The 25,984-nt window shown below is 44.5% G+C and overlaps 4 protein-coding genes across 10 annotated transcripts; 3 read left to right on the forward strand and 1 right to left on the reverse strand.

Moving 5' to 3' along the window:
- LOC125763376 (embryonic polarity protein dorsal) lies at positions 1–22,587 on the forward strand. Of its 7 annotated transcripts, XM_049426482.1 has the most exons (7): positions 3–868; positions 1,499–1,764; positions 5,400–5,892; positions 15,354–15,413; positions 19,327–19,761; positions 19,843–20,237; positions 20,321–22,587. In XM_049426482.1, exons 3-7 carry the CDS (start codon positions 5,868–5,870, stop codon positions 22,319–22,321), a joined length of 2,916 nt encoding a protein of 971 aa, XP_049282439.1. In that variant the 5' UTR covers positions 3–868; positions 1,499–1,764; positions 5,400–5,867; the 3' UTR covers positions 22,322–22,587. The 7 variants fall into 7 exon arrangements, with proteins under 7 accessions (XP_049282441.1, XP_049282439.1, XP_049282438.1 ...); XM_049426484.1 differs by lacking the exon at positions 5,400–5,892 and having other exon boundaries at positions 1–868; XM_049426481.1 differs by lacking the exons at positions 3–868; positions 1,499–1,764 and adding an exon at positions 4,374–4,759.
- LOC125763444 (uncharacterized) lies at positions 6,782–9,619 on the forward strand. Its single transcript, XM_049426656.1, has 2 exons — positions 6,782–9,301; positions 9,378–9,619. The coding sequence occupies exons 1-2, from the start codon at positions 7,748–7,750 to the stop codon at positions 9,576–9,578; spliced, it is 1,755 nt and encodes a 584-aa protein (XP_049282613.1). The 5' UTR covers positions 6,782–7,747; the 3' UTR covers positions 9,579–9,619.
- On the reverse strand, positions 9,617–11,210 carry LOC125763471 (uncharacterized). The gene is made up of 2 exons (XM_049426704.1): positions 9,863–11,210; positions 9,617–9,794 (listed from the first exon to the last, which is right to left on the reverse strand). The coding sequence occupies exons 1-2, from the start codon at positions 11,162–11,164 to the stop codon at positions 9,639–9,641; spliced, it is 1,458 nt and encodes a 485-aa protein (XP_049282661.1). The 5' UTR covers positions 11,165–11,210; the 3' UTR covers positions 9,617–9,638.
- Positions 22,488–25,937, forward strand: LOC125763600 (uncharacterized). The gene is made up of 3 exons (XM_049426942.1): positions 22,488–22,762; positions 24,678–24,752; positions 24,827–25,937. Exons 2-3 carry the CDS (start codon positions 24,719–24,721, stop codon positions 25,624–25,626), a joined length of 834 nt encoding a protein of 277 aa, XP_049282899.1. The 5' UTR covers positions 22,488–22,762; positions 24,678–24,718; the 3' UTR covers positions 25,627–25,937.
- Positions 25,938–25,984: the final 47 nt, after the last annotated feature.

Consider the following 25,984-nt stretch of genomic DNA (forward strand, 5'->3'; position numbering starts at 1 on the left):
GCCACCACCATCGGGGGTTGTCTTGGGCCCAAGGGAAGGCACTAGGCTAGGGCGATCGGGTAAGGGCGGTCTCGCACATTTAATCCATTCGATGTGCGAAACGCGGATGTACACCAGTGTGACTGTTACTACTACGAACAGAAAGGCGCACGGGCAACAGTAGCTCCAGATCGGTGCGTACTTCAGCATCCACTTTCGTAGTGGTGATATGGACTGTTAGTATTCGCAAATCGGTGTTAGTAACAACATAGCTGCCGCCTAGCGCCGATATGTGACATGGTGTTTATGGTACGGCCCTTCCTCGTCCATCTACACGCGTGAGTGTAAATTGTGACTCGGACGAGTAAACGCGCGCGCGACTGCTCCAACCCGTTCGGCTACCGTACTAGCTGGTTGTGTTTTTGGTATATATTGCTTCTTTTCCTTTCCGAGTGTTTGTGTTTGTGTGTGTGACCCCGCCAGTTTTTCCGCTCGCATTTTCCGACCCGGCCGGTGCGCTAGAAAGGACTATAGACACTTTTCCAACCAGCAACAACACGGGCAGCGAATCAGAAGCTTTGCAATCGTCAACCAGAGAGGATCTAGTCCGGCGAGCAGCGAACCGAACATCCTAGTAGGCGTATTACGCTGTACAGTGCAAAGTGGAAGAAGTGTATTTTCAACTTTGAGGCTAAAAAGAACAAATTGCGTACAATCGTTTGACAGATAAAAGTGATCCCGTGTAAAGTGTGTTTATTTGATAGGAAGTGTAGTGTTTGATAGGAAGCGTATTTTTTGTCTCAACAAACAAAGAAAACACAACTCTCTGCACCATCATCATCATCTGTCGGCGATCATCGGGAGATTAGAAACGGCGTCATTTTTACAGGTTAGGAATTAACGGCGACACGCAGGTTCATCTGTCAAAACAATTACCAAGCACGTCGATTACTTGATCGGGATGGGGTTTTTTTCTTGTTCAAAGTTTTCTCCCAGTTACCTATTCTTTCTACTGAATCGCCACTTTGTGTTTGCTTGATGCACCGATGCACGCAATTGCAATGCGGTGTTTGATGGGAAAGGTTTGTTGTACTTTCCCGCGTGCAACCAAACAAAAAAACAATCAACAAATAAACAAAAAGACCCACCTGCTGCAGCCTGCTGACGTTAAAACTCGTATACGTCTCACTGGTCGGCACAACACCTGTGCCACTCCACCCGAAAAGGGCTCGCGCGCCACACAAGTATCTTATCTTTTGCGCGTTTTCGTGCTTAGAAGCGGGCTGCTACACTGCTCGAGCGACCAAGTTATCGGACAGCAACCGGTAGTGTGCACCCTGAACGGACATATGGGTTCTTATCGTTGATTTGTACTCTCATTTCCCGTGGCCCGCGGGGGTGTAGTGGGCAGGTTTTACCGAATTATTGCCGACATTTATTGACGCACCACGTCGAAGGTCAGTACGCTTTCTAAGACTGATTTTCGGGTTTTTTCTCTCTCTTTTTCTTTTTCGGTCAGGCAAGGGTGTGGACCGGTGGAAAAGGGACAGCTTTGGGTCAGCTTTCGCAGATCGGTTAGTCCTTACCAACGGCGGCATACCATAATACGAAGTGTGTTATCGAAGTTTGTATTTCGAGGACAGCAGCGTACCGAGTGCGTGCCGAGTGCAGTGTTGGCTACCGAAATTTCATTAATCTACCATCATAAACAGAGTGCACGTACCTACTAAAAAAATAAAAGACGAGGTACTTTTGTTTCTTCATCATCACTTGGCATTTTGGACGGTAAGTGAGTTTTTTTTATTTCTTTCACATTTCTTTTCTATTCTGCAATTTACCTTAATTTAATCAGCGCGATATAACAAAAAAAAATTACCACAAATTCGCTTGAACTACAGCTCATCGATTGCCGTTCGTTGTTTATGTATTTATCACTGACTACCACCATTCACCGTATGAGCAATAGACAATGTTTTTTTTTTGGTGTGTTGTTTCTCTCTCACTCGCTTCTCCAACTCCAAACCCAATCGACCACTTGATCATGGCAATAAACACCCAACTCTCCCAATCAAACTCCCCATTCCACTCCATTGCCAGTGGAATGAATCATCACTTCCGTTTCGATCGGATGCCATCAACTCTCTGCATGGCCTGGCCCCCAACTCGCTGGTTTGCTTTAGATATTCACACCGTGGCTATGCAACAACGCGGTTTTTTCGGTGTATATCTGGGACGAGCTTCAAAGGTGTCTTCGTGCTAACTTGCAACTCTCGATCGTTGGCAGACTTCGATTGTGATTCGGAAAGGAATTTCATAATAGTTTGCCTGAAGCTGCCCTCGAGTCTGTAGACGAATCGTAGAATTGATTTGCATGGAATGAGGCCACTTCTAGTGTTAATTGATCGTGGCATTAGAAGAATGTAAATTTAATAAAACTTTTAATTCTTTATATTTATTTTAACGCTGAGAGTCACTCGTAACGACATCTCAGAAATTGTGAATTTTCAAAATAATCTTCCAACATTTTCGAATAAATCTAATGTAATAATTTTCATCCCAAAATATTTTTTAATTGGAAACACAATCTAATTGAAGATCTCCCATTCTCAAAAGCTTTCTTATGAGTATGTTGCAGGGTTGCAAAAAATCAACCCTGATCCTGATCTTTCATCCCCTCCATAACTGACTTTTCACTGTCAGTTTTTCCCACCTTTCCCTTTCAATGCTGACATAAATAAAAAAATCCATTTCCTATCATTACCTCACCGACATACATACTCGTGTGGGTAAAACCAACATTCTGGACACACCTCCCACGTCCCAGATCGGTCGATCGGTCAGTGGCACAATTTTCCCGCAAAACACAAACTTTCCCTTAAAACCCCTCATCCTGCCCACATAACACGCATCATCATAAATCCTTATCGATAGGAAGCGTGATATGTCTAAATACCTTGGGAAATGCCCAGCAACACCTACCAGAGGGCAAAACCGGTTTAACCATGCGCACGTATACGTTCTCCCTTTTCTAGCTTTGTAAGACTGCGTCCACAATACATTTTTATCCCCGCTCGAGACGAGATCATCTACTGACCGGTTTTCAGTACATCGAGGATCGCAATTAATTGCTCACAAACGCTTAACAACTCGCACGTACTCACGAGACAACACAACAGGTTTAAGAATGGAGCACCCACAGAGCATAAGTGCACGATCATAGGAGGGGTTGTAAATGGGGGCTATGCGTTCCCACTCGGCACCAGTTGATTCCTTTCCCTTTGGGGTTTGCGGGGTCCCATAAATGTCATTTTATTTTTAATCAGTCCTCTTCCCGGTTTTTTTTCTTCTTCTTTTAAATCGCCGTCGTCGTGTGCCCGGTAAAACCCAAACGTAAGGATTTTCCCATTCACGAGACATACGCTTGACCGGTGACGATTATGCGTTGATGCTGTTGATGTTTTTTGGGAAGGTGAGCATGGTAAGAGGTGGTGACCTGATAGACAAACAACAACCACAACAAAACACACACGATACGTCACATTCACGCACTATCGTCAGACTCTTTCGAGCATCTTGGCGATCGGTGTGTGTGTGTGTGCGCGAGCTTCTTATTAACGTCGAGATCTTCCGCTAATGCTCGTTTCGTTTGTGTGCGTTACACTAAAACGACCGATGTTCAATCACGGATTATTTTCTCCAGTACGAATTGAAAAAAGTAACAACAACAAAAAAACAACCAAGAAGCATCATCGATACCAGCTGGACATAAGCCGCATGATCGCTAATGCGTGTTGTGGCTATCTCTCTGCTTGTGTTGGTGAGAAACTTGCTCGGAAAGATTTACCCTCTCCCCCCCTGTCCAACCCCCTTTCGAACCCCTAAGCGATCCACCCCTATTGCATCCCCTTCAATCACGAGCGTTGGGGATGGTCGTCGATTCAAACCTCCCCCCATTACACGCACACACACAGACAGCTGAATGATTCCGGACTGGGTTCGCGATCGCTGTACCTTCCTCGCGCTACTCCGCTACACTCGCGCACAGTCGCAACCCCCCAAATTCACCCCTACTCTCTCACACACACAGGGTGGGTTGCATGATCTCGTCAAGCGGCTTTGAATCGTCGCGTCGTCAACACTTCGATACCGGAACAGTTGAACGGTACCACATCACATCGCAACCACCAGTGTGTGCGGGGTGTTTTGAGAACGGGACGCACACAGTACACGGTGTTGCGTTGTGTTTTTTCCTTTCCTCGCGCACCCACCCTCCCAACACCGCCCCGTTTCCCTGGTGATGCGCGGTAGCGATCCGCGCCAGAACACACAAGCGCAAACCGCAGCGGCGACGGAACAGTTTGTTTCAGGAGCGCGCACCATTTCAAACGGTCAGACAGTTCTTCATCCTGCATCGGAACGGTTCAGTTTTTGGGTTCGTCCTCGCAGTGTATCCGTTCGGTAAAGGAGTGACCAGCCGGTGCTCGTATTTGTGGATCGAAACTTTGCTTAAATTGTTAGCGCCCGATTGTGGCGGTGGTTTGATAAAAGCTCGTTTCGCTGTGCGCCACTCGGGCGACTCGCGTCAAGTGTCCACCGGAAGCTGGATTTTGAGCTGTGAGTTTTATTTCTGCCTGCTGCAAGTGATAAGGAATGCCGCGTGGCAAAATTGAGTGTACGAGATTGGTTCTATAAATTTTATACCCCCGGGGGGAAAAAAGTGATTTAAAATTGTGTGTTCGTGTGCCTGTTGTCCAAACGCTTCTACGTAGTGTCGAAAATGGTTAGCTTCTTTGCGCGTTATATTCCAACAGTAGTACCTTTCTCTTTCCGGGTTTGCTTTTTCCGGGTTTTCTTGGTGTGATTTTGCACTTTTTAATGCGTATTTATTTTATTCTTGTATGTTGTGTTTGTTGCGATTGAAACTCTGTCTGGCATGTCTTACGGTAAACCTGTTTCACATCAGAACCCTGAAGACCCTCGCCCACAAGCTCTAAACCAAGGCAAAAGGTTTTCGATTCCCCACCCTGCACGATCAGACTACCTTTTTGCTGCATTTCATTGCGTGTCGTGCCCAGAGAGCTTATTTTGTGTGTGTGTGTTTTTTTTTCTCTTTTCTTTCTTGTTATGTTACACCTTCTTTCCCATGTTCATTGGTTTGTTTTGTGTTCCACCGGACGCGTGTGCATGCTGTGCGCGTACCCGTTTTTGTGTGCGTAATGCTTGCTCTATGTTGTTTTCAAGTGCGCATTTTGTTGTTTGCTTGCTTATAATAAGCTTTCCAAGTTTCCATTTTCGTTTGTTTGTTTGTTTTGTATTCGATACTTTGGAAGTATCATCAAAAACACTCATTTTGTATGCAACATCACCAAAAAGCAAACAAATCATTCTTGTTCGTTATTCGTGTCTTTTCTCTTTCCCAGGTTTGTTTGTGATCTTGTTAATTCAGTCAACAATATGCGACCATAAACTTACGATGATGTCGTGGTGGAAGTGTGTTTCTGAAAGGAAACGATAAAAAAACAACAGAACAGAAATTTGTTAAATTTGCATTGTGATATAGACACTACTATTAGTGAGAAAGACAAACTTTATTAGTAAACAGTTTGCGCGCAAATTGAACGCGCCATAAACTCCTTACGCAATCGTCGGTGGCGACAGTTGCATTGAAGTTACTTAGGTAGTACTGTACTGCCGCTTAGTGTATTTGTGCTGATTAGAGCTCGTCAAGTGTTTGTGTTTGCGACCGATCGGTGGTGCATTCACGTGCTTAGCAGCACGACTTGATCATCTACGTGCTCCAGTGTTCGCCCGGCGATCGGTGCCAATTTTATTGAAATCATCTTTGAAGTGTTCCGCAACCATAGATACATTTACACATCACAACCAGCATGGAGGGTTATGTCAACGGTGCAGGTATGGTTTGTGCTTACTTTATCACGCATCCGCACATTTCTTTGCTTTCCCTTACACTTTTACTGGTTCACGGTAGTTCACATGAATCGATAATCATGTAGTTTACGATTGTTATCATTGTTTAAAAATTGCTTCCCGATAACCCTGGAGGGATTCAAGGGATGGGTCAGGGAGCTTCCACATTTCCTAGGACAACCATATTTATTTATATATTTGTTCTTTCAAGTAACATTCAGAGCAAAACATTTATTTCTAAGAATTTCTCCAGCTATTTTCTAATTAACAGGCTGAACAATGTATGACATCGTACGTCTCTGGCTTACTTGAATTACTAATATTTATTGTCTTAGATACCATGAATCCGGTATGATCGTCACGACACTATCAGACTATCTCATTCATGCTAAAACCGATGCAAAATTAAAAAGAAAGTAAAACAGTCTAATATCTTTACTGATCTCCCAAACTAGACGAGAGAGACTCCATGATGACTTTGTATGGGAACGCACTCATTAGATTATCATGATAGGGAAATCCTAAATGAGTCATATGGGAATAATTACATCTCCAGTTACACCACCGATATCTCCCACATACACACACACACATGCATCTATAGTTTATGTTATGAGAAGAGTGATATGACTGAATATCCATTAGGAAGAACAACGAAATGCAATGAACAACATTTTTCGAACATATTATTTTTTTTATGAAATATAATAAATAGCTCACTTTAGAATAATTTATTGAAATTTGTTTCTTTCAATTAAACACTTTTGTGTATTAGAACTTTTTTCACTTTGAATCTTTTGAATTGGACATAAACTATATTGGAGAATTTCAATTCTCTGTTTCTGTTTTAGAACCCAATTCTTTCATCATTTTGTAGAGTCTTCTCTTTTTTTCTTTTGCTGGGGATTTCTTAATCCATTAAAGCACAACCATTCTTTTGGAGTTCCAAAAACCATTACACAGGTAAAATACGCGCAATATTCCTGTCTTCAGTTTTATTACCGGTACTTTCCGACAACCGCTGACCAGTAACGTAGCATAAAAAGTGAATATCGTACGCCACTTGCCGAATACTAATAAGACGCAAATGTCACAAAAAGCAATTAAACGAACGGTTCTACAATTCTCCCCAAAAATACCCAGCAAGAATGCGGTTTGTTTTCAATTCAAGTCCTCTTATGCGCTTGGCGTGGAAGCGTGGAAGCGTTCTGCCTCTCAACTGCTAATAAAGACGTGTTTCTGTTTTAGATTTTCACCATGACCGTTTCGGCGGCTCCTAGCGATACATATTGTGTATGAAAATTTACATAAAATGTACATCTAACCTTGAGCGGCCTGGGTTGCCCTTCAGCAACTTGAACCCCATTGCCAACCTCAACCTCGCCTCAATGCCGGATGCATCTCCGGCTAGATGCTGTTTGCTAGAATGTTGACCGCAATCGGGCCGCTGGTTGAGACAGCACCACTACTCGCTCAATGATCAACTATTGTGTTCTAATGCACGCGATTCCCGCACGCTGATGATGATCGTCTTCCATTCATGCGTGGAAAAATTACGCCCTTTCGCACTGATTCACGATCGGAAGCTGTCAGTTGCGCTCAAGCGTAGAGATATCTTTTCGGAAGATTTGATAATGTCTTTAAATGTATTTCCCATAATTGCAGTGATATCAGCTGACCTGCCACACGCAAAAATGGTTCTAATGTATCGTTTCGGATGTGTAACATCACCTTCCGTGAAATAAGTTGCCTTTTTTGATTGTTTCTGTATGCGACTCCACACCCATCCCTTGTGTTCGTTCTGACGAACAGAATACCTCCCCGGCCAAGTGTTGATGCGATGATTAGGAATTGTCTAGCGCTCGGGTTGATGGTGGGGCTGGTCGTTATTATTGCTACTGATTATAATGGCGTTGGTCCCGCAAAACTCTACCCATCGCACAGTACACCTCCCCCCATTACTGGTTGCTGCACTGTGGCACTGTTACGTAGCGCGCATTTATTTCACGCGAGTAATGATGATATCGACGGGAGCGTTGAAGGGCTTACGGCCAAACCTAGGTCTGAAATTCTATTCAGTTTGGAACCGGAGCTCATCCAAGTAGCTCGACCTGCTTCTAGCCCATTAGGTCGTTCCGCGTTAGCTCAACAAGTGCGTGTAACTGCTCCCACAACGGTGGACATAATGCATCGTAACGCCGTTACTTTGCAACGCTTAGTGTTACTGCTGCCGGTGGCAGTAATGGTGTTGCAAAGTGAGAACTATTTATCGGTTGTATCCGGCGCTGCTAACAATCCGCTGGCAGACGACGAGGAAGTGACAAACACCACCATGGGTATTGTTGATAACGTGTCCAATGCCCGAGCCGCCATCGAGCGGTTTAAGATGAGTGTTCCAACGGTGGACTATTTGCAGCTTGCCAGCACTGGACTGCAAGAGTATGTGACCAATGTGACCAGCCGGTTTGATGCAACGTTCAAAGACTTTACTACACGTGAGCTTGAATCGGTACAGCATGCGCTGATTGAAGTTATCCGTTACCTGAATGGATACGACTCGGTAAACAGCATCTCGATGCTCCAAAATCTCGACTACAGCATGTACAACCACAACCTGATGCGTTCGATCAACAGTGATCTTAGAATAGCGTCGATAAGTCTCTCGGAGGCGCTCTTCGACCAACGTGACGTGAGTGTTGCCGTGGATGACATCTTCGCCGCCACAGACAAGCTGCAGGAAAACGTCCTCCGGCTGGCGGATGTTATCGAGAAAGGTGAAGCATGGACAGTGGAAACCAATGCACGTGCCCTAGCCGCACAGCAAGCTTTTAACGAATCGATCGACACGTACCTGAATGGGTCGCTCACAGTAGTGGAAGATATCGTGACGGCACTAGACGATCTGCGCACGTACGAGGAGGATATGTATCGGCGATTGAAAGAGAAAATACCCACTGCCACCTTTCCGAAATCGACCACCAACTATTTTATCGCCCTGAAGAAAGCGCTCGAAAATACGATCCAGAAGATACGCATCAACTTTGAAAATCTGAAGCTGTACAAGCACCGTGACATTGAGCAGTGGAAATCGCGAGGTTCGATCACGGCCCCGATCGGCTATATGACGCAGGTCGCCGTACAGGTTGCATCCGATCCAATGCTCGCGAACGACTGCACCGAGTCGTACATTGAGAAGATACTGGCCTTCCCGAACTTTACGATCGCACACGTGAACGGGTGCCTCGCAGAGCAGACGGCAAACGAGGAGAAAACGTTCGCGATCATCTCGCAGGTGCTCGACACGTACGTTGTGGGTGCAATCAATGCGTCGTACAGTGCATTTGACATTTGTTTCCGTTACGCACCGAGAAAGCTTAACTACTGTCTGGAGTTGGTAAGAACGTGTTGCGCTCTTCGGTTAGAATGTTTCAACAAACGATTTTTGTTTTGTTTTATTTCGATTTTCATAGAATGGATACGAAAATAATTGGGCTAATGGAAGAGTTTACAATGCAGCGAAGCAGGTGGAATCATTTGTGGACAGTGAGATACAGCATAACTTCAACGCCTGTGTGGCTCAGAATGGTTACTTCCTGAACTATCACAACATTCAAGAGATGTGCATCTACAGCAAGAAACGCACGCGCTATCGTAATCGTTGGACGAAGTAATCTCTTATCACGCTTCAATAAAAGCAAACAGTTTCATTCCATTTGCTAATGTTGCTTCCTTTAAATCAGACATGCCTCACGTAGTCCAGAGTTCCGAACAAACTCCAGCAGGCGATCGTTACAGGATGGCAGCTCCTGCTGTACCTGTTCGAAGAATAGTTGGCTGGCTAGGTCGAGCAAGAAGAACTTTCCCCTGAAGTCGATGGTCTCAACAATCTGAAATTGAAATTGTATTAAGATATTCAACAATGGCTGACTTTTGAGGCGGTGCTCATTCTACTCACTTTGTCTAAACATTCCGTCATTTTTTCGAACGGCTGCTGGAAACAGATATTAAGTCGTCCGTAGATGGCAGTAACGTACGGTCGAAGGAAACTGTTGGCTAGCGATACGAGCTGTGTCGCACCTTGACTCTCCAGGTTCGTCTGCTCAGTTAGACATGCCGCTACGAGCGTAGTTACCCGTGCCGGTAACGCGTTAAACGACGTAACGAACCCGGTTGCACAGAAATTTTCATCGTACAGCACATTCAGCATGACCCGAGTATACAGATCGGTTTCTTCACGCAAGTAGCTCAGTGTGTTGTTGCCCTCTTTGAACAGTGCACTGGTGCGCTGCAAATTTAGGGTAACAGTTGCGGTACGCTGCATTAAGTTCCAGGTCAGATGATCGATAGAATGGTTGAGCAGATTTAACTTATCCTGTACAGCCGTGCTGAACAGAAGTGGCCAACGGAAGACGAAGCTTTCGTTCGTGTCTTTCAGATGAGTAAAGAGCGAATCGGCCGCTGTGAGGAAACGGTAAAAGGATGCATTTGATGCAGAGGTGTAACGATCAACATTGGTGTTGATCGATGCCTGATTAGTTCGCAACAATGAGTACGATCGGGACTGGAAGTCATTGGCGGCACGAACTGCGGCCACCAGCTTGGTTACACTCGCGGAATAGTCAGCTGATAGACGTACGGCCGATTCCACCACATCCTGCAGCTGCTGTAGGGTACCGTTGGCAGATACAACTTCCAAGAACTGCTGCGTATTTAGTGGTTGTCCAGCAACTAGCAGAATCGCATCGCCCAAACGCCCCAACACCTCCGACAGTTCCTGGACGTTCTTGGAGAACGAATTTCTCAACGACTCCATATAAGAGGCCGTATTGGAATTGTCATCGTAGTTAAACACCTGCTTGAACACATCCAGCGATTGGGATAGGTTTCGGTTCCACTGGGACACACCTTGTACAGCGAGCGTTAGCCTGGTGAAGACCACGGCCGGTGCCGTAGTACGATCGACTGCAACTTGTGCCACCTCTCGGAACATTTGTCCCATCACAAGCGTCGTATTGCCGACGTACTCCCTCAGGGCCGTGGCTCCAGCATTCAGAAATTCCGACGCCGTTGGATTGATCAAGGAGACGCGAACTTGCGTCTGGGCAGCGTCCAAATTTCGTACCACAGCATTTGCAGCATTCGCCAGACGTGCTCCTTGTGGAAGCACATAATTATTTCCGAAAAAAGGATTACACTCCGTACCACCGATTGCCAGCAACAAGAACACTGAGACTACCTTCACGGTTGTTGGCGCCATCGTTCCGCAGCTCTTCGCAACTACTGTGGCCTTGGCAGTGGGCGAAAGGCTTTCTTATAGTGCCACCTGATTGTTATCGCTATCGTAAACACGATATCGTGCACAGTTTGTTTAGAGCGAACTTGAGCTGGTTACAGGTAGATCAGGGTTCCCCGTTGGAACTCGGGGAATTTCTTGCTAAATTGCTTCCTAATACGGTTTGCTAATACCGGAGCATGTGCTGGATGGCTATATCCAGGCAGTATTTGTTCTTAGCCTCACAGAATACCTTTCTGGGAATGGTTCCGTTTGTTGCGTCGTCTTCCATCTGAGATAGTACGTTATCTTAAGAGGAAGGTATACAGTGATGATGAGGAAAATAAGACTACTGCATAACTTTCCATCTTTTCAATTGAGATTTTAATAATCAAAACCTGCAAATAATCATTTTTTGAATCATATTTTGATTTAAAACAGAAGAAAATTCTTGCACTGTTCAACATTCTTTCTCATAAAACACTTTAAAGCTGTCATTGACACTTGTAATTGAATTGTACAAGCCATCAACTTCATCTCTGAACGCTGTCTCAATAAGTCAATCGCCTCCAGAACACGCGCTGACTGTGCAAAATAAACCAAAAAGTGTGGTGCAAAATAAACAACCCCTTTGCGGAATCCCCTGCAAGTGACTGCACGAATGCTTTCACCAGAACCAGAAGATGATCCATCGGATCGTGCACCGGCATGACAGGAGAAGAATGTTTATTATTATTGTAATATCATAAGTCCCGCTGCCGATCGGCCATTGTTTGTACACAAGCGGCTTCAGTTAATCGCCACCCGTAGGCCTCGTGTTCATGGCAGGTTGTGGCAGAACCGTTGGAAAAAAAACATCGCAAAAAAGGAAGCACAAAACACCGGTGTGTGTCTGTCTGTCTCGGTGGTTATGATCGATGTGGTTGATTTTTTGTTAATGCATCCCACGTTAGGTGGCGTCAGGAAAGAAAGGAATTAAATGGTTCGAACGGGGGGAGTTGAATTTCTTAACACGATCCCACCGCTTCCTTGTTTGCTTCCACGATACTTTGGTATAATGTCCGTCAACAAAAGGTGTGACTCTGTATGCGTTTGCTATGTATTCCTCTTCCGCCTGCGTTTTTGTTTGCACATCCGCTGTGCGTTTATTGCAGTGCGGCTGAACTAAAGCTCATACAATCGAATCGGTTTGCGCTTGTTCCGACAATACGACCACTTGCTGCGATGCTTCGCTGCCAGTTGATCTTGAACCGGTTTAGCAACATTTACTGCATCCGATGCGTTTGTTCGTTGTCGTTTCCATCTGTGCTGAGATTGTGTTTATTTTTCCTTTTATTTGAATACGTGATCGCTTCCTCGAACCCCGCGGCCGGTCAGTAATTACACTCTTTTTTCTTTGCGTTTCGTTTTTCATCTAGCAAAACAATGCGACATCGTGCAGTGTTGTGTGTTCTGCAGAATCAAGATCATCCAGTGCAAAGATCACTCAGCGGGGTAGCATTCGTTTTGCTATATTTATACACTTGTACCACCCTCCCCTTTTTTTTGCTTAGTACACAATACCAGAGCAGAGAATGGTACGCACGAGTTGTACTAAAATATTGGACGCCATTTCCTCGGAACCTTGGACCGTGGATTAGATTTACTTCGCTTGGTATCGGGAAAAATCGCTTTGTGATGAAAGCAAGGAACACGATAGATGTGCTACTAAAGGGAAGGTTTATAAAGTGATCTTCACCCGATCATTTTATTCGATCGCCATCTACCGCAACGAGGAAGTAGCCGTCTGAAGATGATATCTCTTCAAGTTTGTTCATCGCGCCGCATCATAAAGGTGGTGGGAGATGCAACCAGCATCAGTGGTTCCGTGATTTACAACCGCAAAAATTTATGGCCATCCGTTGAAATCGAAAATGCATTTGCACTCTTGCGCGCACCGTTTGTTCCGCCCTCCTTCATCAATGCCACGTGCTGGGACATGCATCCCTACAAGCTGTTCGAACGTAAAAAGAGGGTTACTGAACGCGCGCGTGTCGTCTGTGAACCGAGACGAAAAGTCAAGGAAATCCATACGATCTAAGTACGATCTCCAGCGTAGAACAAAGACTTCCTTCCCGATTAAGGTTTTTTATTTTTCTTTTATTGCACAAAAAAGAGAAGGACAAGGGATGCAATATTGCAGCGATGTGATGCAACACACGCTTAATCTTGGTGTGTTTTCCCTTTTTTTGCATAAAAATGCATTCATTTTGTGGTTCGCTTTGAAGTCATCAGCGTTCGAGCTGCTAATTAACAGAAGACACCGCTCACTTCATAAGTGACTCCTCATTAATCTTGTCTGCGCGGTATATTCCTTTCTTTCTGTCTATTTTTTTCTTTCATTTTACACGATCACCTAACCGACAAGTGTTCAATTGCGCATTACGAACGCATCGAAACACATCTTTGGTGTCAACCAAATGTTCCGTTGAAATTTCCACCATGCGTCTCCATCGTTCGCTTCGTTGAGCGAGGCTGGTAATAAAAGTGAAAATGCATTGACTTGAACCTCCCGCCGGGATGCATTCCACTTTGTGCAAAATCTGGAATGCTGGAGTACGTGCACGTCTGTGTACAGAGGACAAGATTTATAAAATCGGATCCCCCCACATGCTGTCGAGATGTATTTTCTTAACGGCTGCACATATTTTCCCAACTGGGAGTGGTTTTGGTTGACAGCGAGACATGATCTGTGGTCGTCGGTCGGCTGTCATTTTTCTGTGGTAATTAAAATACCAAACAACAGGTCCATTCCTGTACATTCCTCGGGGAGGAAAAGCGGGTGTTTTCTCCAACAAGTGCTATACCAACTACACGTTCGCTTTTTTGTGTAACGCATAGTAACGCGTGTAACGCGGAACGTGCAAAAGGGATTGCAAGGAATGTAAGGAAACCATTACAACCGACCTTGCCGTAACCTTAAACTTGACTGCTTTAGGCAAAGCTTCCAGGTTATGATTCCAATGGAGGAAAAAAATGATCAAACAATTGAATAATGATTCTTTTGTACGGTTCTGTTACCCACTTCCTTACACAGACCACACAAAGGGGCTCGTTCAAAGGTCGTTGATACGAATGGAAAAATGAATTTTCCTTACACAATGGTACACAGGCACAAATCACAAACAGGGGAAAGAATATGATGGTGGCCGGTGGTTTAATCGACCGCTCGATAAAAAAACACACATTTAAACGAGTAAGTTCAATCGATAACGCGTTACCATGCAAAATAGATTGTGGTCAACAAACGAACGGATGTATGCAACCATCAATCCACCCGATACTGATCCTACAGACACTGGTTCGAATAAATATAAGGGGATATTTCTATGAACTATTTTTTAAAAAATATTTTATTATTGTTTTAATTTTAAGTTAAATATTCAAACATTTTTTGATGTGATCACGAAAGAAATAAAAACTGAACATAAATATTTAGTGTTTCATATAAAAAATCCTTATCCTGTTAGACATTCAACTTAATTTCAACATATTAAAAACACTTTTTAGAATGTCTAAATAATTAATAGTGTAAAGTACTCACCACACGTCGTACACTGTAAATATTAGTGGGACACGAAGCATGGAACCAAATTCCTACTCATGCCATCTTTCCAACCCTGCGCATTGAACAGGACCGTGGGGTCCGTAAATGTGAGTTTAAAGGGGACATTCGTTGATTACTACTTTCGGCCCACCTAGGGAAAATTGTGTGAGAATTTTTCCTTCCCAACACCTCTTTTTCGCCCATTAGCAGCGTTAGTTCCGAGGTCCTTTTCGTTCCATTTTCGCGGTCTCCAACAAGCCTCGACTTTCACAACCATTTGCAATCCAATCGATAACAACACTACCGTACACTACCGCGTACGCATTGTTGGGAAAGTGGAAACACGAGAAATGTGGGGAAAATTCCTAACATTCCACACTTTCTACGAAGTGGATCATTACCGACTGTGGGGCGAGGGAACAGAGCGTAGTTTATGTGCCTGAATATTTTCTTTACGTTGACACTCACCAACATGTTTATAAACAAAAGTTTTTCTTCACTTTCTCACATACTAATACTAATTTAAATTCCTTTTTACTACACAATGCACGTTTTAATAATTACCTTTCTCTTTTTTTTGCTTTACAGATGTTTCATTTCTACCAATAGAAGGAATTTTAGGAGAAAGTGATCTGTTGGATGATATTAGTAAGTAGCTCTTGTTTTATTATGTAATTCCCGTACAGACACACACACACACATTATTCCCTTTCATACACGAAGAAGCACGTAACCTTGACCGAGTCGCATTGGTCTACCACGTGGTACGTGTTGAAAAATGCATTTCGGCTAGACGATTCTGATTTTGTCACCCGCGCAAAACCATATCGGATGCGCCTAATTGAAACGCTGCAATGCAATCTGGCTAGACGGAAAAAATTTAAAAGAAGAAAAAATGCTCAGTTGAGACATAATTTGTTCTTACCTTTGGAATCCGTGTTTTTTTTGCTTTGTTATTTTATTGCAAACAAGGATAACATTTTCTTGAGGGAAAAAACCACCGTAGCAAAAGTTTGTTTTGACAGTGGTGTAATTATTTCGTGCACATTGATTTATTATGTCTCCTACACGCGGGTGTTGTGTTTGCCTAAACCCTAAGATGACTAAGCCTTTACGATAGCTATCAATCCTTCGTTCTGCAGTTGGAAGTAGTGCTCGCTTTCAATGTCGCAGGCGCACCGAGCGCCAAATAAATTACTACCGGCTGGTTGTGCACTATTAGTCATTGGGATAATTTTGTGCTTGATCTAATGAACACTTTTCAAGCGACGAAGAGGTTTTCATGCTACCTATTATCATTTGGTGAATGGATTTGCAAGATTTTAACTTTTAATGTTAATCCCCAACATCTTGTCGAACAGCTTAACTCTAGTGTCTGATATAAATGTTTTTATTTTATGCGATCTGTTCACGCACTGACTCATTCGTCCATCGCCGTTTGGATTGAAAAACATAAACCCTAGCCACAGTTCTTGGAAACCAAAAAAAAAAAACACACCGGTTCACTGTCTGTGTTTATCGGCGTGCCATGAGTACCATATTGCGCGCCGGATCTGTTCGTTTGTCGGTGACGGCGTCTTACTTGCAAGATCACGCCGCCGCTTGCTTACTGTGCCGCCTGAACCCATTGCGTCACATTTGCGAAGGAAACTGTACGCGAATGGCACACTCGCACAGCAGCACCTGTCACCCAAAATTCGATGACATGAAAAATGAAAAGAAACAATTTTCAGAACTGCTACGCAGCATTACTGTCGCCAGTGATCCAGATCCGAGAGGAGGAAGCAACAGCAAAAAAAAATTACAACAGTAATCCCCATTATATACATCAACACTGTTGGTTGTAGGGGTAGTAGAATTGGCAAGCCAAAAAAAAAAAATCCATCTGTTTTTTAAACTGCTGACTCTTGGTTCCGATGAAACGTACGCCAACTCTTCTGCAGCTTCTGCTAGCGAAACGTGGAAGATGATCATTGTCATGTCATGAATTTATTTTTATGTTGTCCGATCACCGTCATCGTCGCAAGCGCAGCACGAACGCACGTGTTTCATGTTCGTTTAGCTCTCGTGTGCGAACGTGTGGTGAAAAATTCTGATAATCATTCCCGCAAGCACCTGCGCCCCATCCGCGATCGATCAGGTACTGAAAGGAGAGTATGTGTCATGTGCTCTTGTAAAGATAGCTTATTCGTGAATTAACAGTATCAATTATTTGTGTTGAGTATAATTGGTTTAATTTATTAATTCATTTTGCTAGTATAAAACACGTACTTTCTTGTCGCTCACACAGCAAAGCTGACGTACATCCATCTCGTTAAACAAATTATTTCTTGACCTCTGCCCCTTTCTAAATGCCCTCACGCGAGATCACGTTGCTTCAGGTTGTGGCTTTCTTGTGTCCATTTTCCTCTACCAAACGCACACCAATGTAGAAGTTAGTGTCAATTTTCCGACCACAAAAACGAGATCCCTCAATCTGCAGAAGAGAACGTAACGTCCACCGGGAGCAAGAGAGCTTCAACGATGTTTGATCGCCGGGAGACAGCGAGAGTCTCTAGTGACCTCTATCCCCTGCACCAAGCGAGAGGAAAAGAGAAACCGAAAAAGAGTATTGGAAAATTTTACCATATCCCCAATATTCCCAACGGTACCAGTTTTCGCCTCACGCAAGTACCCGCAAGTCGTACGTGAACCAACGTCGGTGTGACATTACGATTCGTGATCATTGGAGGTTCGGTTAGAATTTTCTTTAAAATTCATTTTTTTCCTGTGACCTGTGTCTGTGCCTAAAACCTAAACAAACTTTTTATAAATCTTTTTCGCAAATTTGTAAAAGTGACATTTTTCGCCCTTAGTTTTGGGATCTTAAATGTATAGACCTTAGATAACTCTTGACGTTGTGCTGTGCAAAAATTCGCTTTATTCACTATAGAAATGCTGTTTTCTTCCCATTCTTCGTATCCGCTTTCTTTGTAACTAACCGAACGAAAACCTTATGTAGCATAAAAAAGTAAAACTCTTTTCCAAATCAATTCCCTATCGAAGCAACTCCATTCTGTGGGAAGATTGCCCCCGGTTAGTCTACGCTTTCCAGTAGCAGGCGCGACCTTAGTGTGTGAATTTCTTAAAAATAATTTAACCCAGTGAGGTGCACAGATGTAAAATGTGTATCTATCTCCCCGGGAACGTCCAATTTTCCGTAACATAAAGCTGCAACTCCCGGCGGTTTAGCGTGCTCCTTGATGCAGGCCACCAACGTCTCGCACGACTCAGTGGCTCTCGATAGCGCGATGAAAATGTTTAAAAATAGATTTCTCCATTAGTCCGCAGATTCAATCAGGCACTGCCACGAACCGTATGTACCGTGGCGGTTTGGTATGTATGTACGGCTATGTTGTATCATTCTCGACCAGATGAGAGATTAAGAAAAGATCTCACACACACACGTGAAAACCACGGAAAAGAAATACGAAAATTTCAAAAAAGAGAGTGATGCAGAGTTGCAGTAGAATTTTTGGGATAATTTATCCTGTTCAATCTGCTGCAAATCTGTGAGATGTAGAGTTGTTCTCCGTGCTCTTTCTCTAGAAAGATTTTTACAACTGGCATCAAGAGAGAAGATCAACTGTAGTATAAAAAATTACACATTTGAAATCATCGTACCAAATTAAACAAACTCGATCATATTGAACGGATCGATGCTGATCACAGCTTTTGGTTTGTTACCGCAAATCCTACCCGCACACATTTTGGCTCCGGCAAACCTATAATTAAATGTGTAACTAATCGAATGTGGAATAATCCTTGCTAGCTTAGGAGAATTAAAGTCGTCAGTAATACACTTTGCATTTTCAACAACCGAGTCAAACTGCTTTCTATTTAGAATTCTACAAGCTCTTGAGTCAATTAATAAGCAGCAATGTCCTTTCCGGTTCGTCGGTACGATCCCCTTACGTCTACTGGGGCTACTCGAACCCATACTCCTTACGGTGACGACACCGACGGTGACACCGAGCGTCGTTATAATTCGTCTGCATCTTCGGACACTTCCACATCATCGTCCGACTATGAGTATCTCAATCTTTTCCACAAACTCGACCATCTGAAACGGTCCCCTATCGCAGGACTATACAATGTAATTGTGCACAATAATCCTGAGATAGTTGTTAACAGCGCTGTGTCCGCCGTCTCCATTACTGGCGACAGTGTTGGTGGTGATGATGAGGATGTAAGAAAAGTTTCCTCCCCAACTATTACCGTCACATCACCACCATCAGCGTCAAAACAGCAAGAAATACCAACCAAACAACCATTATCTCCACCAAAACCTTCACCAATACCAATCCAAAAACCATCTCCCGCATTCCGACCGGAAGGTAATAATTATGTTGTAAGATAAAGACACGATCTTCTCCAAAATCTCACAAAACTTATTTGCTGCGCTTAGTCGCTATTCGCGCTATTGGTGTTCCGGTCAAACTTAACCTAGTGTTGTTTACTTACGAGTGTCTTTGGAAACTTGGTGTACTTATTGTCCCTATCCCTTCGATTTGCTCCACAGTTCACGTAATCGGTGAAGATATACGCCAAGAAATGCCACCAGTAGCAACTCAACGCCCATACGTGGAGATCACGGAACAGCCGCATCCGAAGGCGCTGCGGTTTCGCTATGAGTGCGAAGGACGTTCGGCCGGTTCGATTCCCGGCGTCAGTACAACGTCCGAACACAAAACGTTCCCCAGCATACAGGTGCACGGTTACCGGGGACGTGCGGTCGTTGTGGTGTCCTGCGTCACCAAGGAAGGGCCCGATCACAAACCGCATCCGCACAATCTGGTCGGTAAGGAGGGCTGCAAGAAGGGCGTTTGTACGGTTGAGATCAACAGTACTACCATGAGCTACACGTTCAACAATCTGGGTATACAGTGCGTGAAGAAGAAGGACGTTGAGGAGGCACTTCGTTTGCGCCAAGAAATTCGGGTCGATCCGTACAGAAGTGAGTAGAACTACCTGGGAAGACGAGGTTTCCCGTGTTTCCGTGGTTCCGATACTAATGGCCACATCTCTTTTCTTTCAGCTGGATTTGGCCACGCCAAGGAACCCGGCTCGATCGACCTTAACGCTGTCCGTCTGTGCTTCCAGGTGTTTCTCGAAGGTCAACAGCGTGGACGCTTCACGGAGCCGCTTGCTCCGGTAGTGTCGGATATTATCTACGATAAGAAGGCTATGTCCGATCTGATCATCTGCCGGTTGAGCGACTGCTGTGCTCCGACGTCCGGTGGAAAGGAGATCATTCTGCTCTGTGAGAAAGTGGTCAAGGAGGACATCAAGGTGCGGTTCTTCGAAAAGAAGGGCAATATTACGGTATGGGAGAACTATGCAGAGTTTTCGCACACCGATGTACACAAGCAAGTTGCCATCAGCTTCCGCACACCACCGTACAAAGCGATTGAAATAAGTGATCCTGTGCGAGTAAGTCACATGTCTAAGGGAAACCTAACGCCAGTGAGAGTTAAATGGGAAGAATTATATATTCGCTTTGTTTCTCTTCTTAGGTTTACGTGCAGTTGGAGCGACCATCGGACAACACGTACTCGGATGCTCGAGATTTCCAGTTTATACCACTAGACTCAGGTAGGCGCCGATTTTCCGCACTACATCGTGAACTCATGAAAAATCCCAACGCCGATTCTCCCGAGAATCAGCTGTTCAAGCGCATCCTGCTCGAGGGGTCGAACAGATCGGTCCTGGAGCAGCAGACACACGTGGTTAAGCCCATTAATGGTCCCTCTTTGCGTACCGAGGAAGTGATCGTACTTGACACTCCGAACGTTGAGGATAAGCCGTTCGTCGCAGAAACGGTAACCAGCGACCAGAAAACGACCGAATGGATACAACGAAACGAATTCAACGTGACAGCCAACAATGGGAACACCATCGGCAGTGGTAGTTCCTCAGGCGATGACAATCAAATGATCACCGGTGACACTAACAACAATGTTTATCAGCCAAATTCGTTCGATCTGCCCGATGGCACCATGCACAACACAGACGCAAATGCGAATGGACTCTCCGCTGCTGCTGCTGCTACTTCTGCTGCTGCTGGTTCTGCCGCTGTACCGGACGATGATCAGACTTTAAAGGAGCTGTTGGAGCAGGTGGCTGAACTGGACGAGATCTACACCGATCATCAGTTGCGTCGCGAAAACTTGATACTGGAGCAGGAGTTGAAAACGCTCGAACAAACGGTACCAGTCCAGCTCGGATCACCTGGCGGTCAACCGATGGACATAGACGAGGTGTTTGATGATGCTGCCACTTACACCAGCCTTCAGCGGGCCTTCAAGAATCCGCTCTCGATTACGCTTGGTCCGCCGATTCCACCGAGACCGGAGCATGCAAAGTTGGATGCGGGTGTGTACGATGCGGTGGAACCACTCCATGTACCCACAATCGATGTAACCTCGCTGAAGCGTGAGTCGCAAGAAATGGAAAAGCTACCACCATTGCCACCGAAGCGTGCCAAACCGAGTGTTCAAAACAAGGAAAACAACGCGCTGGATGCCAACGACGAGGTGCTTTTGAATACGATCATACGCAAAGGTTCGATGCGCAGTTTGGCACCTCGTCCACAGTCCGATCAGATCATTATCATGAAATCTCCCGATAGTCCGCTGAATAAGAAACTTCCTCCGACGCCACCCAGCTCACCCTCGAAGGGTTCTTCGACGGCCGGAGGAACGGCACCTGCCGGAGACTTCAATACGCTGCCCAAGAACAGCAATAAAAAGCCGGGATTTTTCTCAAAGTTGTTCTCGCGCAAGAAAAGCAAATCAGACCTAACGGCCAGCACTAATACGCTCAATCGCAAGAACGCATCCGGTGCGTCCAAAGAACCAAGCCTAACGGTGGACTTTGAGGGCAATGAGGGTTCGTCACCACACCGTAAAGGATCGCTACGCGATTCGTCGTCGGGTGACAAGCGAAAGGCCGGAAAGCCGGTCGCTCGGAGCGTGAGTAGCGTTAGTGCCCGCCGACCAACGTCGGATGCCAATCCGGATTATATCTATATCCCGCTGAAGGGTGATGGACCGACGGGCGGTATGCAATCGCGCAATGGTGGCAGTGGAACGCACCTCTCCCTACCGGGCAATGATTCGTACGAGCGAGCTAGTACGGCTTCATTGCCACCGCTCGATCGCAAAGCGGTCAGTGCCTTGCAGCTGGATGTACCGATTCAGGACGGTAATCTGGAGCTAGTGGCGATTGCTGATGCGCGCAGCATAAAGAATCTAGTCGAGGGCAACTATGGCGTTCAGCTGGACCCGAACGTAGATCTGACGGAGGCGGAACACTTTGCACTTTACACCTCGATTGCGCCGAACGCCGCGCTCAGCGAATTTGATGAAACTTCCTGCTATTATGCGCCGGTAGAACCAAGTCCACTGATCACCACCTCCCAACAGTATCCGGCGAACCAGCAGAACCAGCTGCAGCAGCAACAGCAGCAGCACCCGAGCCAAATTACACGGATGGTCACCGATAGTGATGTTTGAGAGGAACTGATACATTTTATTTTTGATCCACTTTTATGCCCTGAGCTACTCCAGAGCAATGATTTCTTGTGCATATCATAGCAACAACGATCGCAACAGCAATCGTTCCACGATCATCAACCATATACATAGTTACCATCATCGCGGCACACCTGTACTAATGTAATCTTTTCTTTTTTTTTCGCATTTTTTTTCGGTTACTGCCCTCCACAATACACACACGCACACGGGCGCAAATCTGCTTGATACCAAACAAAAAAAACCCCAAAATCGACAAAATAGTCGAACTACGAAGAAAGCGGCAGAAGCTTGCGAGTTCAGCGAATGTCTTTTTGCCGGTAGCGCCACCGTTGCGTGGTCAGTCACCACAGGGCAATATTCCGAACCTATCGCAGCTGGACGCCACTGGCGGTCACAGTGCGTCGACGAGCGGTTTACCCCGTAAGTTTTTCTTCATGCTCCGCTGTTGGAGTACCATTTTCCTTTTTTCCGCACAAACCCATACACTCAAATGGTGTCCTCCACATTACGCCCGGTGTTGTCTTTGGGTCTTCGTTCCATTTTGTTATTCAAATATTCACAGCACAATTCGTTCGCTTCTTCATCGTACACTTGATCTCTTCCAATTTGGTTTTCATGGTTCCATTTCTTCATACTGTAATATCACTACCGTTGCTTATCTCGCATCTTATTTTGTGATAATTGTCCACCATTTTCTTGCACCGTCCTATCCGTCTCTCTGTATCTCGCTGGAGATGTTCCAAAACCGTCCACATTGGCCATTATGTAGAAAACAAATCATTGTTGGTAACGTTGTTTGAAATTTGTCAAAGGTAGCATCCTCTTTCGCGTCTTGCGAATTTCGCCAGGATGTTTTACCGAAGGTGTTGGGCTCATTGGTTCCTAATTGTTGTTACTATTGGTATTTGTGTCGCCGGTGGTTGTAGAATTTGAAATTTTGGGTACCTACTACTACTAATACAAACACACATAATTGGTTAAAAAGCGGTAAAGGGAACTAACATTCGAAACGTAAAAAAAAAACATACATAAAACATACAAACCGTTAGCGTTTAAAGAATTTGAAATACAAATCAGCATTGCCATCTATTTGTGAGATTTGTAAGCAATAGACTACGGATGCTAGGGCGCATGTCCTTGAAACAGGTTTTGAAAATTTGAAATAACGAACATTGTTGCTGTTAGGACGATTTAGTCAATGGAGCAGGACGAGTTACGATTACATTCAGCAGTTGTTGAATTTTTGTATGTGGATTAAGATAAATCGCTTCAGGGTGTGTCACTTTTTGACAGGCAAGTTATACCCAGTGAAGCCGAAGCAGTTTACCAGAGTTTTTAGTAGCATTGAAGTCGTCTCGAATTTATACATTTACAGTCTTGTACCTAGGCAAACAAGAACCGATGTGTGTGTGTTCTTTATTTTGATAGTGAATTTGAATCAGATGCTGAATCAGAAGTCTTTTAATGAAATTTAATTGTACTTATTTAAAAAAAAACAAAACACTGACTTTTATAATAGTAGAAAAAGTAGGGAAGTTTTTTGTTTTCTTTGTTTCTTATGTTAATTGTTGGCTGTATCAAGCGAAATTTGGCAACCTACACATATAGAGCAAATAGATCTGTTACACCTTTGTGACGAAAAGCATCAACAAATTGGCATTTGGTCGCTCTCTTCGGAATGAAGAGAGTGAAAAAACGATACAGTAGTAAATATGACTATTATTCTTTGTAAGTATGCCGTTAAAATACTAAAGTAACAAAGTCTTGCAAATTGCGTGAAAGGAAACCAAATACAATAAATATACTACTACTACTACTACTACTAGGTGTAACGCGTACGTGGAGGTAATGTCTCCGGAAATCGCAGAGCGATGAAAATTAGTTTTACTCTGTCAACAGGTGAACCAACCTCACTAAGTCAAAATGTTAATCTTTATAAAAGATAAATAAAGGCGGTGTGAAAAGAAGATAAGATGTGACCCCTTTTTGAAAAACGCATTTAGATTTATATCCATACACAGGTAATCCTATTTGCAGGTTAGGTTTGCAGGAGGAAAATGTCCGCATAAGAGGTACGGTTAAGAGTGGTGTTCACATCAGCTAACTGGTTTAGACTAAAGTGTGTAGCAATGATAGTTTTGTTTGAATTTTTGTTTTTCTGCTCCTTTTTTTTTGCTTTCCATTACTAATCCTTTTTCTAACGATTTTTTGGGTTTTGGTTGCATGCAGGTTATACTTGTTTAAATTGCTTTTATTCATGCATGAGACTTGATGTCGCTTAGATTGAAATGTAAAGAAATATATTATACAATGTTCTTTTCTCTTTCTTAAACAGGAGGCATTTATAGCTATCACAATGCGAGTGGGTTCCAACAGATGCCAAAAGAGGAAATTAAAAACGAACCGGGAGGTAATGATCAACTCATCGAAACGCTTCATTCACACAGTTATTCAATTCCACTCTTCGTTGTTTTTTTATTCCAGACTCACCCAATCATAATCCATCCAACCAATATCAACTGCAACCGATGCAAGGAATGCTTTCCACTCAAAGCACTTCACCGGGACCGGATCGATCACCGTCCACGCTCACACCGTCACCAGGCATCGGTGGTCCGATCTCACCACTGGATCCTGGCAATGTGACACCTACCCCACCCGCCTACACCACACTGGGCGGTCCCGTAGGCAATCTGTTCGGTACCTTTGCTACCAATTTCGGTAACAATGCAGCATCAACACAACAGAACGCCAACGTGCCAATGTTCGAAACCAACCTGCCCGGTCCTTCGAACGGTTGGGTACAACCAATACCTTTGCACAACCAGAACGGCCCTAGTCAGCAGCAGTCCTTCAATCTGGGCAACTTTGGCTCTCTGCCGCTTACCGGCGAATCGATGCTAACCATGAACACAACGAACACGATCCCAACCGGCAACAACCAATCGACCGTGGGCCCACCATCGATGGGGTCCGATTTGAACTTTATGAACCTTGACTTTACCAACCTCGATCCGGTGTTTAACTCGTCCGAGATACGTTCCGTACTGGGGAATCTCTCCGCGACGGAGCTGAACCGTTTGGAGCAGGCGACAAACATGCAAACGTCCGGTAACTACCAGCAAAATGCAGCCAACAATCAGCAGCAAACACTTAAGGCTCTCTTGGCGACACAGCAGCTGCAACCACAGCAGGAACAAGGCCAAACTCTCCCAGATCGAAACGACAACGACGAGGACCTGACCGATAGCTTTACGAAACTCAGCACCAACGATTTAAATTAAGACTTAAGACTCCAACCACACTCACACATTCTGTTTCCCGTGTTTGTCCTCTGTTTGCCTGGAATGGCAATCGGCAAATTGTCCATTGTAACCGATCCGAAACCCCGTTCTATTTCTTCAGATCGTGTAGTCCGTAAGCATCAAATGACCTGCGCTGTGTTGACGACATTTTGTCTAATCGATTGTTAAGTTTTCTATTGCGGACGTTCAATACTGACCATTGGCAAGTAAAACCACAAAAAAAAACACAAGGAAGATCCTTCGAGATATTTTTTTTTGTTATACATAAGAGCTAATTACGCGAAAATTTATTTGCTTGTGTATTTGGATGTTTTTTGTTTGGTCCGGTGGGGTTTCG

This window comes from Anopheles funestus, chromosome 2RL (genome assembly GCF_943734845.2).
Source record: "Anopheles funestus chromosome 2RL, idAnoFuneDA-416_04, whole genome shotgun sequence".
NCBI classification, from domain to species: Eukaryota; Metazoa; Arthropoda; class Insecta; order Diptera; family Culicidae; genus Anopheles; species Anopheles funestus.